General features: G+C 39.4%; 1 protein-coding gene across 5 annotated transcripts in view; it reads left to right on the plus strand.

Moving 5' to 3' along the window:
• Positions 1-454: 454 nt before the first annotated feature.
• The window catches only part of LOC136250997 (uncharacterized), a 33,636-nt gene continuing 15,227 nt past the window's right edge, over positions 455-18,863 (plus strand). For 2 of the 5 annotated variants that reach the window (XM_066043361.1, XM_066043362.1), the window contains exons 1-3: positions 455-544; positions 11,730-12,257; positions 12,840-13,382. In XM_066043361.1, the coding sequence (XP_065899433.1) occupies positions 475-544; positions 11,730-12,257; positions 12,840-13,382 (1,141 nt within the window). In that variant the 5' untranslated portion in view covers positions 455-474. Of the gene's footprint in view, positions 560-11,729; positions 12,258-12,367; positions 12,657-12,839; positions 13,383-18,863 lie in introns of those variants that run through there. The other 3 variants (XM_066043363.1, XM_066043365.1, XM_066043364.1) reach the window with 3 other exon arrangements.

Raw genomic sequence — 18,863 nt, forward strand, 5'->3', positions numbered from 1 at the left:
GTATTGATGTTGTAAAGATAATTAATATTCAAAGCCTCATGATCAGATGAACACATACATGCGGTAATAGAATTCTACAAAGCATTTTACAATGCACTAAAATTTGCTTTGAAATAAAGTACACTATTTTATAGTCATTATATCACTATTTGTAAAGTGAGAATATATTGTGGAATTACTCGCAATATTCTTTTGTCATAATTCCACAATGAAATATCATGTAGTATTTTATACTATATTCCCCAGTACTGTTTAATGTCCTGTAAAATTGTTTGCACTATATTACTGTGGTTTGTTTCAGTAAAATGTTATGCAGAATTCTACTGAGTGTTTTACAGCACAGAAAAATGCTCTGCAAAAACACTACATACTATTCCTCAGGTACTTTTCCTGTGTGTGTCTTGATACACTCGTTTAATTAGCTACTCCCTTACATTGCGTAAGTAAACAAGAGTAAACGGAATTCCGAACATTATGCAGGCGTTGACCAACATGAAGTCTCTAACGTTCGTATTGCTGACGATAGCGATCTGTTATGTTGATGGTTAGTGTGTACTAAGTAAGGTGTAAAGTTTGTATTAAACACACATACAAATACTTATGACACATTTGAGCATAGATAGTAGGAGGTAGAAGGCGCGACGCCATGACATGTGTCGTCGGTTGGGATGTGTACCTAACAATACCGAGCGTATTCAGTATATACGCTCATAGCACTAGGTGAGATATAGGCACTAAGTGAGAAAGTGGTATCGTTTTTTTTTTTTTTTATTAAACTTGGGCATTATTCAATCTCATGACCACTGTGGTCACGTGTTAGTTTCCATCAACGGTTTGTAAACTGTACCAGATGTGGGCAACGGAAAATGTGATAAATTTTAATCATTCAGAAAAAAGGCAGTTCAGAGTTTAATTTTTCTTTTTGCTGATGACACTAAACTGTTTCAAAGTATCACTTGTGACTTAGATATTGTTAAACTTCATGCTGATGCTGACAACTTTTATGAAAGGTCAAAGACCTGGTTATTGAATATTAATAACAGCAAATGTAAAAGTACCGTATAGTAAAAAAACTTTGGCAGTAAAAAAGTGTGATGAAACCCCTCTGCTGAAAAAATTAGCGGAAAAAACTGTGGCGATTGAAATAATATTTGCCAAAGTTTTTACTGCCAAAGTTTTTACTGTACGGTATCTACGTAAGGATAACGACAAGGTGTCAACTCATCAGTTAAGTAGTGTAGTAGGTAGCCAGCGTTGTTGTTGTAGCAGTACTTTTGTAGCTACTGATCTAACGACATGCTAGTAAAGGAGTGCTTCACTATGTCCTGCGATGCCAAGAGCGACCGTATTTGTGACTTAATTTGACAAAACAAGGCTTCAACGCACAAAGCTTTGTTAGGAGATATGGCGATTTTAAGGAATCATTGTGTAATAACTTCCCAGTGCCTACAGCTGTGCAAACAAAATTTGTACCAATTGTTCATCTGTTCACTAGCTATCACTGAGTGGGTGTATACATTTCTGTTACCCAAAATTTGCCCTGTTTTGAGCAGCTTTTTTCGAGTGGGTAATAATATCACAGATGGTAGTAATAGGGTGGGGGGGGTGGGGGTGGACGGTGGTCTTAATATACGGGTATAAAATGGGGTAAGAGGATGATTGGAATCCAGAGGCCAAGTTTGGGCTCTCCATGGCCCTCAAATTACTCCACATTGACTGAGAACACTATTGGCGAGCTCTCTGTGAAGTCCCAGCTCACTACACACCATTATCACAAAGCCATGGCCATTTAATGGTGCCAATCTCACACTCGTGGCTTTGACAGGGTCGGAAGAAAGCTGCTACAGAAACCAGACTTATCAGTGCTGAAGGAAGTACAGTGTGAAATATGATAGTGTATTAGACCAGCAATCCATTTCTGGTAAAATCGTAAGTTTGATTTTGTGTGTGTGGAAGCCTTGTTATGTGAAATCCGGTCACATTTACTTTTTCAGTGAACTCCAGTAGCTAGCAGAGGTTATCACGTATATCAAAGTATTTGGCCAAATCCATCACAAAACGATTAACTACCTGACTTGCGAACGGGAAGTCGGTTGGAAATGCTATCCCAAGGAGTGCTTACAACTGTGGGGCATATTCCTAGGAAGATCTCCAAAGTCAGCTCGATCTTTATTGCGTGGTACGAGCTGATCTTCATCTCAAGTTCTAGTTTAATACTCAATGTGCTCGTGTGATCATCTAAAATAATTGGCGAAAAAACTTTGGTGAAATAAATGCTATTCGCCAAAGTTTTTTACTACACGGTATCAGAATTGGAATGTTAATGGTGAACCTCTCTGTAGTACCACTGCTGAGAAAAATCTGGGAGTTGTGATTGACCAAAACCTCAAATTTCACCAACATGCTGTAGCTACTAAAGCCAATCTTATTCTGGGACTTATTAGTAAATGCTTCAAACACCTTGATGTTGACTCCTTACCAATTTTATATAAGACTCTAGTTCGTCTTATTTAGAACAAGTACACAGAAAAATTTGGAATTTTCAACTAGAGTAGGGACCATAGCACATCGATAAAAGTACTGAAACAAGCTGGAGTAGTGCATGATATTAAATCACAGTAATATAATAAGAAGTGTTATATCCCCATTGTGCTCAAGATACATGCACAGTAGGGATATAATAACACTTCTTATTGTTTTTAGGGTTCCACCGATACAGAAAAATAACTACCGATCCGATACCGATACCTAGAAGCAAATTTTCACCGATACAGATACCGATACCGATAATTGCTATACAATTTACAATCATCTCAAGCTGGCTATGTGTGACTGTTCTAGTAGAATATATTATTGTGCAGTGACTGTTCTATTAGAGTATTTCGATCTTTTTCATGCAAACATAGTAAGTAGCAGTTGCTTGATGTTTAGCAAAGCAATTCCTGCACCTTTTATGCTAGAATAATACTCAACACTATTTCCAACTTGTTATACCTCACGTTTTGCTAGCATAGGATTTATGATGATAGTTATGGTTATGACGATTGGCGCGAGTGGCTATTAATCGGTATCGGAATACCTGAATAACCGATACCGATCGATACGAAAAGCCCAATATCGGCTCCGATACGATACCGATCCGATTATCGGTGGAACACTAATTGTTTTACTGTGATTTAATACCATGCACTACTCCAGCTTGTTTCAGCACTTTTTATCGATGTGCCTACTCTAGTTGAAAATTCCAAATTTTTCTGTGTACTTGTTTGTTAACTTTTTTTGTAATCAATTACTATGACTGGTGAACCCACGCATACTGCATCTGAAATGGCATCGCACGCCCCAATTATCATCTGAAAAGTGAAGTATCCATTATGCTTTGTTGTCAGCTATGTTCAACCCGTTACGCAGCATTTCAAACCAAGAACTGTTCGAAAAGTACCTCTGTAATCCACGCATACCAAAAGAAATGGTGCCCCACGCCCCAGTTATATCAATTATCATCTGAAAAGTGAAGTATCCATTACGCTTCGTTGTCAGCTATGTTCAACCCGTTACATAGCAGTACGAATCAACAACTGTTTAAAAAGCACCTCTGCTATGAAAAATACGGATGATTTCCGTTATGAAGGGAAGCCATCATGTGCTATCGCCAAATTGACACTTTTCGCTGTCAGCAAAGATGAATGGGAGACAAAGAAGGACACTGGTAAGTCCATGAAGAATGTATTGTACGTACTGCGGTATGCCCAAAGGCACCTGTCGGGCTGAAGCGATGTCGAACAGTGAAAAAATCAAGCCCGTAGCCTTAGCCATTATCGAGTTACGCTTGTCTGAAGGCATCAGTCAGTCAGTTACTTACTTACTTAGTCAGTCAGTAGAAAATTCCATTAAATAAAACTCCATAGCAACTTGTTGAAAGCACTTCGGGTTGATCTGAAAGCTTGTTTGGGCTTAGTTTTACCTAACCAATACTGCCTCATCGTCGTCAGGGGAAATTGAGGCTGTTTTTTGGGTGATATTATTTCGTGGGCCATGCCTACTCCTTTGTGGTCCCTACTATACAGTACGATAGTACTGTATGATTTTTCAGATTGTAGACCCTACCTATGCAGTACTATATAGATGTATTGCCAGTTACCGAGAGAGTGTCACACAAGGTGTCGTGATATGCAGAAGACGCACAAAATTGACTATAAGTAGCTAATATACCATCTCCCTGTTTTTTTGGTACCACTCCTATTAGTTTATTGGGTATTAGTGTCATTGGTACTGTATAAATGTATGAATCTTTCTGCATAGTCTCGTTCCCTAATTGCCTCTTTTTTTTCTTTTTGTGTGGGGGCAGAGAAAAAGGGTGTGATGAGTCTGCAATAGAATTTTTGTGCAGCCAGATCTACAACTTTTGGGGATTGTTGATGAATAACAAGGGCCTGTTAATGAAGCAACAATGGGAAAGCTGTGCACATTTGCTTGGCAAGCCATTAAACCCTGCATCCAAGGGCGCACATGCCGTACTTCCCATTGTTGCTTTATTAACACACGTTTGCTATTCATTACCACTAATCAACCGTCCCCAAAAGTTGTAGATCTGGTTGCACAAAAATTCTATTGGAGATCCACCAGACCTTTTTTCTCCACCCCCACACAAAAAGGAGAAAAAAAAACAGTCTGGGCACAAGACTACTTTCTACATGCCTGTTCTTTCTTTTATGATCAAACCATGGTTACCACACGCACACAAATGTAGGATTAGTAACTCTAGAAGTAACAAATTCTTGACTGTGGGCATGCATGAAATCACATGCTTGTGTTTGAATGTGTGTGTGCTTGTCTGTTTACATCCAGCAAAAGATTTGTTACAAAGATAGCGTGCACTAGTTGTTTGTTGGACTCTGGTGAACTCTTCTAAGTTTGGAAAACTGAGCACTTTGGTCCTTGTTATATGTATAACCTTATTGTTGTTTTAAAGGAACAGTTTGACGTCTTTGCAGTTACAAAACTGTTCCCCATGTTATGGTATAGCCTTGAGCTATGTCTACAAGGAGGTATGAAACAACTAAGAAGATATCAAGACTCACGGTAGTGAGTCGCAAGGCCAAGAAACACAAAGCGCCCGCTCACAAAATAAAATAAACACGCGACCACTACTGTGAGTCATTTACATGAGGGATCGATTACGCAATCTTTTAAAGTCAGGCGAATTGTTGGAGTAGTTTGTTCCATCGCCCACCCATTTACAATGCATTAGTTAAAATTATTTATTCAAATGTGCATCGTTCATTTTTTTATTTTCTTCGTCATCGCATCCCATTGGAGCAATTTTCTTTCAACCATGAAGTCATATTGTAAAAAGGCTGCGGCTATCAGGGGCTTTTTACACAATGTATCTGTACATTTAATTTCGCTAAAAGTTGTTTGTTAGTTTATGAGATCGCTTTTGTGCTCTTTGAAGATTCAAACTTGCCACCATGACATCGAGATGTGAGGCGCCTGCCTCAATTCCCAAACCCAAACAGTGTGGAAATGGTTAGCCATAGCGAGCTGGCTGATTTCATTGTGCTGTCAACTCTTGGTTTAATTGTGAGTCCAGTCACTGATTTGTTTTAAATTCGCCACAGTATGCCTCCACTGACTCGTTATAGCGTGACTCCGGCCCATGCAGGGCCGTACATAGCTATAGCCAGCTGTTTCATACCCGCTGTAGTGATATAGTTGAAGTAACTTACTGCTACATTACCCGTGCATGTCTTTAATCCCGCCCCAGCCCTTCAGTGCTTGTGAAACTTCAGTGTTCACTTAAAAAGCCAGCATCAGCGCATCACCTTTCAGCACTTAACCCACAATTATAGAAACTCTTTAATGATAGCATGAATATACTGTAATAGTAAACATTTACATTATGATGATCCCATAAAATTTAAAAAATGACTACAATAGCACAAGAAGCCAGATACACTAGTGTTTGGCTATGAAGTACCGTCAAGAGTTCATAATATAGTAGTGGGGTCTTGGTAGCTACCACATATTAATTTTTCTTCACCATTTGCGTGATTTGTCCATTGACCATAAACTCACCCGCCAACAGTCACAACATCAGTATCCACCCTGCATATACAGAAAGGGATACAGTATGGTAAGGCACAGCTAACTAAAAACATGTAATCATATAGTCAGACTATAAACACTTAATTCCACTATTATGATTATTGTGAAAGCATCCCACATAGCCATTCCAGATGTATTCAGCATACTGCAGCAGTTGATGAATATATTACTTGATCTGTTTGTGGTTCTCACCTACATTGTTGACATAACAATTTTTGTTGCTAGGAGACATATAAACTAGGAGGGACTAATGGTTATAGCATAATGGTAAACAAGTTACACAACAGCAAAGGAAATTTTAAAAGTAGAAGACAATTATTTTGTAGTATTTCCAGTCCTGATTGTTTGAGAATAAGCACATTAGCTGCTATAAGCATGAAAAAAGCAAGACAGACTAAATTTTAACATGCAAACTCATTATGCACCTACCAACCTCCCCTTGGATGTAAAGCCTGTAAGTGGGGCTTTACAAGGCGAATTGACATGAAACTGCTGCTTCACTATGGGGAATTTGACAATCATTCATTAAACACCCAAGTATTTTTTCTACGCTATGTCAAATCCCCCACATTGCAACTGGAGCCAATGGTGGGGATTTGACACAATAGGTTTGTCCTATCATTTAACATTCGGTTGTGCCCGCTATAGCCCTATATATGCCCAAGGGGGGGGGGGGGGGGGGGGGGGAGGGGGCTAGTAGGGCAATACATTGATATGTGCATTATATATAATATGGAGCATCTACTGGGGTAAGTAGATTAAGCCTGTACCTTGCGGGCCTAAGCATGTTCCTCTCCTGTTTGAAAAAAATCTTTTATTACCTGGAGTTTGTCTGTCTGACACCTTCAACATCACAAAAAGCTATCTAAAATGGTTAATTTAGCTTTGACCATTGGCAAACTACAACACTCAACAATTATATCAGAGTATACATAACTTTATATATCTGCCCAGTTTCTATATAGTAGGGTCCATGGTTGTCTCAGATCTGCTTATATTATTATTATCACATCAATCAATCAATGCATAGTAATTACGGCCTACTGTATGTACGCATTGAGCTGAGCCCTCAAAAATATTAACTCATTTGTAGTATTGACTTACCTGCTAATCATTCAAATGCCTGACACATTATTTATAGCCAAAGTTTTCACCATACATTATAAGAGAAGCCATGAAAGTATATAGCCTATTAACCTTTCCTGAGCTGTTGGTGAAAGCACTTGTTTGCTCTTGACATCTTTGTTGTCATCACCAACCATCTTGGTTGGTTGAAATGTTGAGAAAATATCCTCTTTCATTTTTAGCTGTTTTCTCAGGGTTCAGCTCAACTTGTTCACGGTCTGACCCACGCAGCTAGAACAAGCCAGCTACAAGGCTCTGACAAGGGGTGTCACATCGGCTCACGCTGTAGGTAGATCTGCGACCACGGTCAAAGTCTTGACTGGCAAAATTTTCACCTTGACCTTTGACATCTTTGACCTGTGACTTGAGAATTTCTTGTCAAACTTTTGACCTCCACTTATTTCTCTATTTACCTATACGCACCTGCGCTTGTAACCTAGTATGATACTTTCTTAGTGTGTGCTACCAGCAGCTGGGAGAGAAAAACCATTATAATTATGGTGAAATGACTGTTGGAGCTTTAAATCATCTTCTTGGAGATCCTTACTTCTTGTGAGTTACGTATAATTCCGTAAACTTGATAGTTAGCTACGTATAGTTTTCGATTGTGGGTTTCAAACCTTCCATATCGTCTTGACTCTTGACCCACTGTAAGAGCTATTTTGTGGCCTTGACCGTTGACTTAGAGTTTGACCGCGATCGCAGATCAACCTACAGCAAGAACCTGAGTGACATCCCCTTGCTCTGGCCCAGTGGCGTAGCCAAGGGTGGGCCTGGGTGGGCACATGCCCACCCAAATTTCACTAGGAGAGCGGTGCCCGCTTGCTTTTGTTATTACTAACAAGAGACAAGTACTTGGTAGTGTGACATCTTCGTTGTAAATCAGCAGTTGATATTGATACAAGTTCAATAAACACATCACTTGATCCAAGTAGTTTAGTACTTTCTATTCAACACACAGCATCACGTGATCCAAGTTTTAGGCGGGGAAGAGAGGGAACATGAGGAAGGAAGGAGTCCAGTCTACTTTTCACATCTGGAATATTGAATTGTGAGCAACAGCACAGATATTCTTTGTTGGCGGGGTGAAGTGACCTAGCGTGATAGACACGGCAAATAATGGTGTTTAAGTCTTTTGAAGGTGAAAAATTGCAATTAATGGCTGAATTAAGCCATACGATTATCTCAAGAGTCAGGCTGAAGTACAAAGAGTTGCGTTCAATTACAGATGAGTTAAAAGAGACCAAGACAAGGAAGTGTGATAAGTTAGTTTCAATTTCCAGCTTCTATATCATTCATGCAGTAGCATTAGACTAGTGAAATAAGCTGCAGGAACAGCAGCATAGCGTATAGCTAGCAAGATACATTTATGCCCTTTTGAAACAGTTTTAAAACCAAATGTATGTAGAGTCCACTAAGGATGGGGTTGCATTTTGTACTAGTTAGTTGCATGGGATAAAATGTGTGGGTGAGTGTGCCCACCCATCCGTGGAGGCCTGGCTACGCCACTGCTCTGGCCTACACTGACAAGCATAGTATATAATCCCAGGAAGCTACTATGGCATGGGAGATTCCTGTCAAAAAATACAACAGTAGTTATATAGCCGTTTACAATGACTTAACTATACACGAACTTACCCGGAAATTTGCTGGGAGAATAGTGTGATGCATTCAGTGCCATCAGGTTTCATGTCCATTCCGGGGCATACATTCAGCAACAACTCGCAGCTGATTCGGCTCCACTTGTCACGCACAGATTTCGACTAGACTAGTTATATCACCAACCCACTACTTCAGCAAGAACAGTTAAGACTGTAGCCTCGACTTTGCTGGTTCTTATCTTACGTGAAACATCACGCGAGATATCACGTGAGTCCTTGTGGGAATTTGAACATTATTTTCAGTTTGAATGAATTTTCTCTTAGCAAGTCACTTTTAGTAGCGCTTCTAAACACTGAACGTGGAAGCTTTTGCTACTAATTTAGTTAGCTAATCTGTTGCTGAAGCTGTTATTATGCATACATGCATTCAGTGTCTCCTATGTAATATAATACTTAGCTAGCTGTATGTTCTCTAGTCAACAAAAAGTAGTGATATCCTGTGCCAAAAACAGCCCAGCTGTAAAGAAAGGCGAGGCCAAGAATGCACAAGTACATGTTCATGGAGTAACCAAAAGACATTATATCAAAACCTGGCCAAGAAAGCATTTACAGTATAGGCACTTTTGTGCATTCATTTTCTGTATGCTTCACATTATCACATCCAGCTAGTTGTACATGTGTGCTTGCAATATAAACAATACTACTGAGATGATAAAAGATGATTAGACTGCATTGTTACCAAAATTAATTTAACTAAAAATTTACAATTGGTTTCTACTTGGCCATCTTTTTATTTTAATATACAGTGCAAAAAGATGGCCAAGTAGAAACCAATTGTAAATTTTTAGCTAAATTAATTTTGGTAACAATGCAGTGTAATCATCTTTTATCATCTCAGTAGTATTGTTTATATTGCAAGCACACATTTACGGTTAGTTGGATGTGATAATGTGAAGCATATAGAAAATGAATGCACAAAAGTGCCTATACTGTAAATGCTTTCTTGGCCAGGTTTTGATATCATGTCTTTTGGTTACTCCATGAACATGTACTTGTGCATTCTTGGCCTCGCCTTTTTTTTACAGCTGGGCTGTTTTTGGCACAGGATATGCTTTACAGTATCAGTCCATCATTGTTTAGTTTTAGCTTCTATATCATTAGCAATAGCTTAGTCTAATGAGCTGCACAAACAGCAGTGTATATAGTAGCTAGCTAGGTACATGTATGCAATTTTTCAAAAGCAAATAAAGAGTCCACAGAGATGGGCTCGTTTTTCTAGCTAAATACTGTAGAGTTGGGTTGTTTATGAAACTTTTGTAAAAATACATACTATTTGTTAGGCGCATATGCCTAATAAATGATTATGGTGTGTTTAATACAGGTTTGTGCTGGTCACCACACCAGTGTATAAGGATATTTGACTCAATTTCTGGGTGAAATCCTTCGTGATGAACAAGAATATCACAATCCAGAAGGCTGATTTGCTGTATACATAGTGAAGGTAGACCTCAAGGAGATGTAAGCATTCTAGGAGACATTAATTTTCCGGTACCTCCAGCTTTTCTTCCTGTGTGTAGCTTTGTTGCATGTTGAGCCTCACATTTGGCCACGTCCACAAAAAATGTGTAATGTGCTTAACAAATAATATGCACTTTATAGACACATGCACTTAACAACCTGAACCTATGGTAGTTTGCATGGGGACAGTCAGACCTTGTGCCTGGGCAATCCTGAAAGCTAGCTACCCCCTGACTGTACCAAACCAATACTGCCAAGTCATCGTGTAGGAAAGGTGGTATAGATGTTACTTGGCAACAAACTTCATGATCCTTAATATACAGTAATATTTCACTGATATACAAATATCTATGAGAGATTAACTGCAGTAAAAATGAACTTCTGGTAATTAATCCATTTGAACTGCATAATATAGTCAAACAATCACTAGTACTACATAAACTAAGAAATATGCATACATAGGATTTAATTTTGTAATGTAGTACTGCAAATATATGGTACACATATAAGGCCACGAAAAATTAATTATATATGTTCTGGTTCACTGTGGTCATTTGTGTTACTGGATTATTTGCACAATCACCATGCAATGATAGTCAAAAGTTTATAATTTTTGTGCTGTTGAAAGATTTTGTATGTCTTGTAAACACTCTATTCTTATGAAAGATGCACCAACTTTATACGTCAATTGTGTTTGTCCCTATAATTCCATGTACTGCTATGTTAAATGCATTGGACTACATCAAAAATTTTCTAACAAAAAAGTAGTCTGGTCACATGGTCAAGGTAGGACCAGAAACATATGATAAGCCTAACCTTAGTTTAACCAATATCAAGTAAAGACCACAATTCATTTTGAAGTTACTAAAGTGATTGGGATCCTTTAAAATTTGGTATAATTGTACGGCTGTGTCCACAAAAGTACTAGACACCTTGTTACAAATGTTAATGTAAAAAGATTTATTATACTCACAGTTATTAGTATACTTAATTATTTACCTTACACGCAGCTACAGTACATTGTACTTTAGGGTTATTTTTCAAGAATTTGGGGTTGTAGACTACCCAGAATGTTTTCTATCAGCATATATATCCAACGGCTTATAGCAGGATGATAAATGTGTTTGTTCATAACATTTTGATAATACAATAGAACCTGTGTTTAAACTGACCATTGCAATAATCCCTAAATATGTCATTTGTGTACAAAGTAACCAGCCTAATGCAACCACCTGGGTAATAAGAAGTCCACAGGTGACTAGAATAGAGACAGGTTTCACTGTATAAAGTATTAATTTTGTGAAGTAGCTAGTTGAATTACGTATGTGAAGCAAGTAGTAATATGTTATGCTATTTGTACATTTCTGATCAATACAGTGACTCGATCTACTTCTTGTATTAATGGACTACCTGAAAGTATATCATTAACAGACAAAGATACTGTACCCACTGGGGCTTTCATGTTTTTTTATAACAGATTTACATGTAGTGGAACAATAACTCAAATTTCTGTTGGTTATAAATTTACTAATGGTACTGGAGAAGGTGTATATTTTCAGCTAAGGAGGGAAACAGACAATGGTGATATAATTGCAGCAGAATCAATACCTTTACCAATAATGAATATGAATAATTCCCAGTTTGACAGTGATGGTTCTTATATTCAAAATATCTATAATATATCGCTTGAATTTCAACAAAATGATTTTGTCAGTTTTTTTATTCCAAGTGACTCACCTGTTAGTGTGTTAGTTGATAGAGCAGGAAATAGTGGCAGTTATGTTGAATGTAAGGCACTTGGTCTAAGGAACTGTTCCAGTCGTGCACATCATATGGGAATTGTGAACACATCACTTCTACGACAGCTTCCAAGATTGGGCAATCCGCAGATAATGATAGCAACTGGTAATGTATTATATTAGCTATACACTTGATGTAGTTAACTTTAGTGCAGTGTTTTTAGTATTTTGTGTCTTTCCAAATGTTGTGTGCTGAATATACATTAAAAAAAAAAAAACAAAAAAAAAAAAACAGCCAAACTGTGAAAAAGGGTGCAGCCCTCAAAAAGAGCAGGGTGAAATAGTTGTAAAATCAAAACGTGGCAGCCAAGAAGTGACTGTAATTATGCTAATGCCAATCATTTTTAATAGGTACAACTTTGACTTTGATTACCTAAGCAATTGTCATGAAGGAAATCGAGGCATGATATAACAGGCTAGAAACACCCATACCTTCATGATCTATACTGTATGGTACTCTTGATAGGCTTTGCTATGTACCAGGCATGCTAACTTCAATTTATTGGTGAGCAGTAAACTTCATTGTACAGTATTTGTGGTAGCATTGTTGGCATTTAATACAGTTGACAGGACAGTTGTGAATACACATACAGGGTTATGAGTTTATGTACATATGTTCTCTGTGTCTATTAAGGGGCTTCTGCTGTACATCTCTCATGTATGCTTGTTGTGTATTCTGCTACAATAGTTAGCTGCACTGAAGGATTCTCCATGTTTAGACTAATCCATACAGAAGAAACTTCGGCTGTTACAAAAGCTCTAAACAGTATACATAAAGTTCAAGGTCACTATTTATATCCTGATTTTTATTTCCATTGCAATGTAAAGATAACAAGATTTCGTGGATTGTTTGTAGTAAATTCTTCTACGACAATTTCAAGCTCTGTCCAGTTATGGAGAAATATTAGTGAGCAGTTATCCATAGCACTTGTAGTGGAATTTCCATTAAACTTTACAGCAGATTATTCAAGATGTGATGATTCACAATGTGCTGTAGACTATCAACTTCCATCTGAACTGCAAATTGTAACTGAAATTGGAGATTTTGTTGGGTTTTATTCCCTTAATGGCTCTGTGAACCGACCGGTGTTTCAAAGTGGCAGTGAAAATGATTTTTATGGATACGGAAGCAATTGCAGTCTAAGTAAACTACCATTGCCAACAAACAGTTCTAATTCTGGATTCTTATCTGATACCATCCCTGTATCTCCACTCCTATTCTTTGATTATGGTAAGTACTGTACACATATATATTAACACCATTGCTGTTCTGAATGGGTATACCCAGTTGACTGTACTTATTGAGATAAAGTATTTGGGGGGTACAGGTATACATGTGTTCTGCTTTGGTCATATGTAGACAGGGCCGCCCAGAGAAATTAAGGGGCCCAGGGCAAAGAGTTAAAGTGGGGCCCCAGAGGCAAGGAGGTTTCCATTCTGAATCACAACTTTACCCAAGCTGTAAGTTGAAGACGAAAAAAAAAAAAAAAAGGTCATGACCTGCTAACAATGACAATAGCTACCCCTCACCAACTATGTCTCCTTATCTATAAGCTTACTACACTGCTCCTCTGAAGAATACTGTGACTGCTCTATTAGAGTATATCGATCTTTTAAACAGGTATTCATGGGGCCTCCTGGGGCCCCTTTCAGGCTGGGGCCCGGGGAAAAATGCCCCAGTTGCCCCCCCCCTGTGGACGGCCCTGTATGTAGACTATATTTATTGAATATTGAATGTACACTGAATAACTTTCCTATATACGTATAACATAGGAGCACATCAAAATACCATATGTGGCATGATATGCATGTATACAAAATACTTACTATGGAGCAAGATTTTCATTCTGTCCATAGATGGCATGCTTGTGTTACCAAACAAACCTGGCCAATACACATTCTAAAAGTTCCTCTTACATACGTACGTGAACATTATATTATGCTCCCAAACAGTATCGTTGTTGAAACTTTGAATCCATTTCATCAACAAATTTGGTGCAACAATGAAGGCAATTATTAGCTTACATTTAAGTTATGTAATTCTCATTCACCCCATTAACATTTCTCTACCAAAAATTGATGTTTTGTTGGATGAACGGCTTGATAAACGTGAGCTATGGTTGTAGAGAGAGTTTGATTCTTTTTTGTTCTATGGCTTAGCAAACTAATGTACTGCACATACATAGTATCTGACCTTACCACAGACACCTGCAGAATGATTCACGGAAGAAAATATTTGCAAATGGCTCTCCCAAAACTCCAGGATAAATGAATAGGTGGTCAGCACACACACACACGCACGCACGCACACGCACACACACACACACACACACACACACACACATGTAGAATATAGCGTGTTCGATCATGTGACTCAATATTCTCTATTAAAGCACACCATACAGACACTTATGTTATACAAACATACGTACAGGAAATATATACAAATGTCTACATGTCACATCTCCCCTCTTTAAGCATTTGCTTTAGTATCGTAAGCGATCTGGGGGATGGATAGCTGTTCCTGTTTGTAGGCGAGTAACAGGTCTTGAATAGTTTGTTGGAGTAGGGGCTTCTGTAAGTTGGGAATCAGATCGAGTTCGTAAATGTGCTCGATTTCTTCTAAGTTCTCCAGAGGGTGTCTCAACAACATACGATCGAGGTGTAGTAGCAGAGTGTGACACTTGTGCTGGTATCAGTCTTAACTGAACTCGGCTATCAACCCACACAGGCTGGTTTTCTGGTAGCTCTGGTAGATTTCTTACTCTATGCCGTCAGTCATAGTTTTCTTTCTGTGCCTGCTTGTATTTTTGATCTAATGCTCTAAAGTGTTGAGTGTGCTCCCAGTTCGGCACAAGGTGGTCATTCACTTGGGAAACATCTGTCCTTATCTTCCTCCCCATTAGCAATTCTGCTGGACTAAGTCCACACCAAAGTAGGGGAGTTGCTCAATAACTAAGTAGTGCCTTGTAAGGGTCCACTGTATGTTCCAGTAATTTCTTCACTGTCTTAACCATTCTTTCTGCTAATCCATTAGCTTGAGGGTAATAAGGGCTTGTTGTTGTATGTTGGAATTCATACACCTGAGCAAATTGTTTCATCTCCAGTGAGTCAAACTGAGGTCCATTATCAGTCACCAGAATCACAGGGATGCCGAATCTGGCAAAAATAGCTTTTAAGTGTGTTATGATGCTGGAGGAGGTGGTGGATGTAAGCTTCTGCACTTCTACAAATCTCGAGTAGTAATCAACTACCAACAAGTAATTACAGTGTTTTAGCTCGAAAAGATCAGCAGCAACTCTTTCCCACGGATAGCTGGGTAGAGGTGTTGTTAACATAGGCTCTCGGGGTGGAACAGTAAGTTTCTGGCAGGTTGGACATGACTGAACAAACTCTTCTATTGCACTAGTGACTCCTGGCCACCATACTGAAGTAGCAACACGGAGTCTACATCTTTGTATTCCCTGATGACCAAGGTGTATCTTCTGTAGTGCTTGCTGCCTCAAACTCGATGGTACAACAATGCGAGTTTGGTACAGTAACAATCCATTGGTGAGGGTGAGGCTACCCCGATATCTCCAGTAATCCTTCAATTCTCTACTTAGTTGGTTTCTACTTGGCCACCCTGATGTGCAGAATTCAATCAGTTGTACACAGAGTTTGTCAGTTGCTTGAGCTTTGGCATACATTTCTAGCCGTTCTTCACTTGCAGGTAAACTTGCTGTGATAGACTGTACAAACTGCTCTGTCTCACTGGGGATTAGACCAGACTTGTCTGCTGTTTCTTGAAGGGGAGCTCTAGACAGCGTGTCTGCAGTATACAATGATTTGCCTGGCACATGATGAATAGTGTATTGAAATCTCATGAGTCGGAGTCTAAACCGCAGGACACGGGGTGGTAGGAGGTCTAAGCTTTTCTGCCCTAGAAGAGGGATGAGGGGCTTGTGATCCGTTTCCAGATGAACAACTTTTCCCAGCACATACTCTGAGAATTTCTCTAATGCCCATGTTAATGCCAGTGCCTCTTTCTCTATCTGGGCATAGTGACATTCTGTTTCACTCAATGAACGGGAAGCAAAAGTAACAGGGCGCCATTTATCTTCTTGCTGCTGTAGGAGAACAGCTCCCAAGCCGTAACTAGATGCATCTGCAGAGATTTTGGTTTTTGCTGCAACATCATAAAGTGCTAGTACTCTGGTAGAAGAAATTTCTTCTTTAAGTTTCCTAAAGGACTCTTCTTGGGAATCAGTCCATGCCCAGGAATTCTTGGTGCTTAATAGGTCACGAAGTGGCTTAGAAATTTGAGCAATGTTTGGTGAGAACTTAGACATCTGATTAACCATTCCCATGAACCTCCGGAGCTCTGTGATGGATGATGAAGGCTTCATGGCTGAAATAGCTGCTGTTTTCCTTGGGTCTGGTGAAATTCCCTGCTTGTCAATAACATGGCCAAGAATGTGATTCGTGGCTGAGAAAATTTGCATTTCTCACCATTCAGTGTAATTCCAGCTGCTTTAATCCGTTCCAGAGCTGCCTGAAGTCTTGAGTCATGTTCATCTGGAGTATTCCCAAAAATCAGTATGTCATCTATGTGGCATAGTACACCTGGAAGATCTGAGAGGACTTCATTCATTTGACATTGAGATACTTCTGGTGCACTTGTTATACCAAATGGGAGTTTATTAAAACAGAATCGCCCGTATGGTGTTATGAATGTTGTTAACAATCTGGACTCTGTGGCTAAAGGGATTTGCCATAATCCACTATTAGCATCAAGTTTGCTAAACATTGTTGCACCTGTCAGTTGTGCTAAGGTAGTGTCCACCTTTGGCATGGGGTGTATTTCCCGTAAAACATTCTCATTAAGAGGCTTCATATCCACACAAATTCTAACTGCACCTGAAGCCTTTGGCACAACCACCATTGCTGCACACCAAGGGGTAGGTTCTTTGACACAGGATATAACACCTAAGCTTTCCATGTGCTGTAATTCTGCTTGTACCTTTGGCCTTAGTGCAAGGGGGATATTTCTTGGTGTGCTTAATGCACGTGGTTGAGCATTAGGCTTCAAGTTGATCTTGTACTCATGTGAAAATGTGCCCAGGCCAGTAAACAATGATGGGTACTGTGAAACAATACTAGTACTATTATCAACAGATTGTACATGTGATAACAACTTCAAAGCCTTGATGGCTGGAAATCCTAACAAATTGTTTGTAATGTTCTTTACAATGTAGACAGGTTGTGTACAACAGGATTCTTCGTGTGTAAGAGTAAGAGATATCTTACCCAAAACTATCAGTCTGGTCCGATCTGGGCCGCAGAGTGTTGTGTCTGGTGGTTGCAAAGGTTCTGTCTGGTTCAAACTGTTCCATGTGGCCTCAGACAATACCGTAACTTCAGCTCCTGTATCCACTTTGAATTTTATCGAGTTCTGTCCAATCCTCACTTGCAATTCCCACATGTTACCATTGATATTCTCCACTGTATCAAGGTACTTGACGTCTTCATACTGCTGAACTTGTTCATTAAGTGGCTGTTCTGTTGTGACAGAAATCGTGGCAATGGTGTTTGAAAGACATTGGGAGCTGAAGTGCCCACGTCTGTTACATCTAAAGCAGGTCGCCTCCTTTGCTGGGCATGATTGTCGAGGATGTGCTCCTGTGCCACATCTTCGGCATTTGTTGAATGTGGGTTTATCTGAGGTTGGTGGAATTGCTGGCAACTTTCTCCTGGTGGGGAACTGTTTTACTGCATCCAGAGAACTGCTTTCTTGCTTGATAAGCGGTCGTTGCAAGATATCTTGCTGGGTTCTGACGGATTCTCGTTGGCAAATTAACTTCTTCGCTTTGTCCAGAGTAAGTTCTGGTTCTAGTTGCAAACGTTCTGATAGGGCGGAGTCCCGAATCCCTACGACTAAGCGGTCGCGGATTAACTCATCCTTCATTCCTCCAAACTCACAGTTCTCAGCTAACCTATGAATTTCTGTAATGAAACGGTCAGCCGGTTCCCCTGGAAGTTGGCTGCGCTGGTTAAACCGAGTGCTCTCGTAAATTACGTTTTCTTCACCTTGAAATAACTGTCAAACTCTTCAATAACTTTCTGATATTTCTTTCTATCATCAGTTGAGATACGAGTAGTGTCCAATACTTCCTCCGCATCTTCTCCCAGGCAATATAACAAAGTGCTGACTTGGCGTTCTTCGCCTTTCTCTGCTAGCCCTGACGCCTGACGATACTGCTCAAAGCGCCGCTTCCACTTCGGCCATTCTTCGCTGTTAGCAAACAAAAACGGGGTTGGAGGCTGTAGATTCGTTATTCTGACACCATGTAGAATATAGCGTGTTTGATCACGTGACTCAGTATTTTCTATTAAAGCACACCATACAGACACTTATGTTATACAAACATACGTACAGGAAATATATACAAATGTCTACATGTCACAACACACACACACACACACACACACACACACACACACACACACACACACACACACACACACACACACACACACACACACACACACACACACACACACACACACACACAATGTATACCACACGCATGCAGCTCAAACACATTACACTCACTCACACACATTTTAACACATGTATACTGTACAATGCACACAACTCAGTACTGTGTTACTTTCTCTAACTATAGAGTGCACTTAAAAGTTCCTATTATTGTATTCATGTGTATAGTCA

This window comes from Dysidea avara, chromosome 3 (genome assembly GCF_963678975.1).
Source record: "Dysidea avara chromosome 3, odDysAvar1.4, whole genome shotgun sequence".
NCBI lineage: Eukaryota > Metazoa > Porifera > Demospongiae > Dictyoceratida > Dysideidae > Dysidea > Dysidea avara.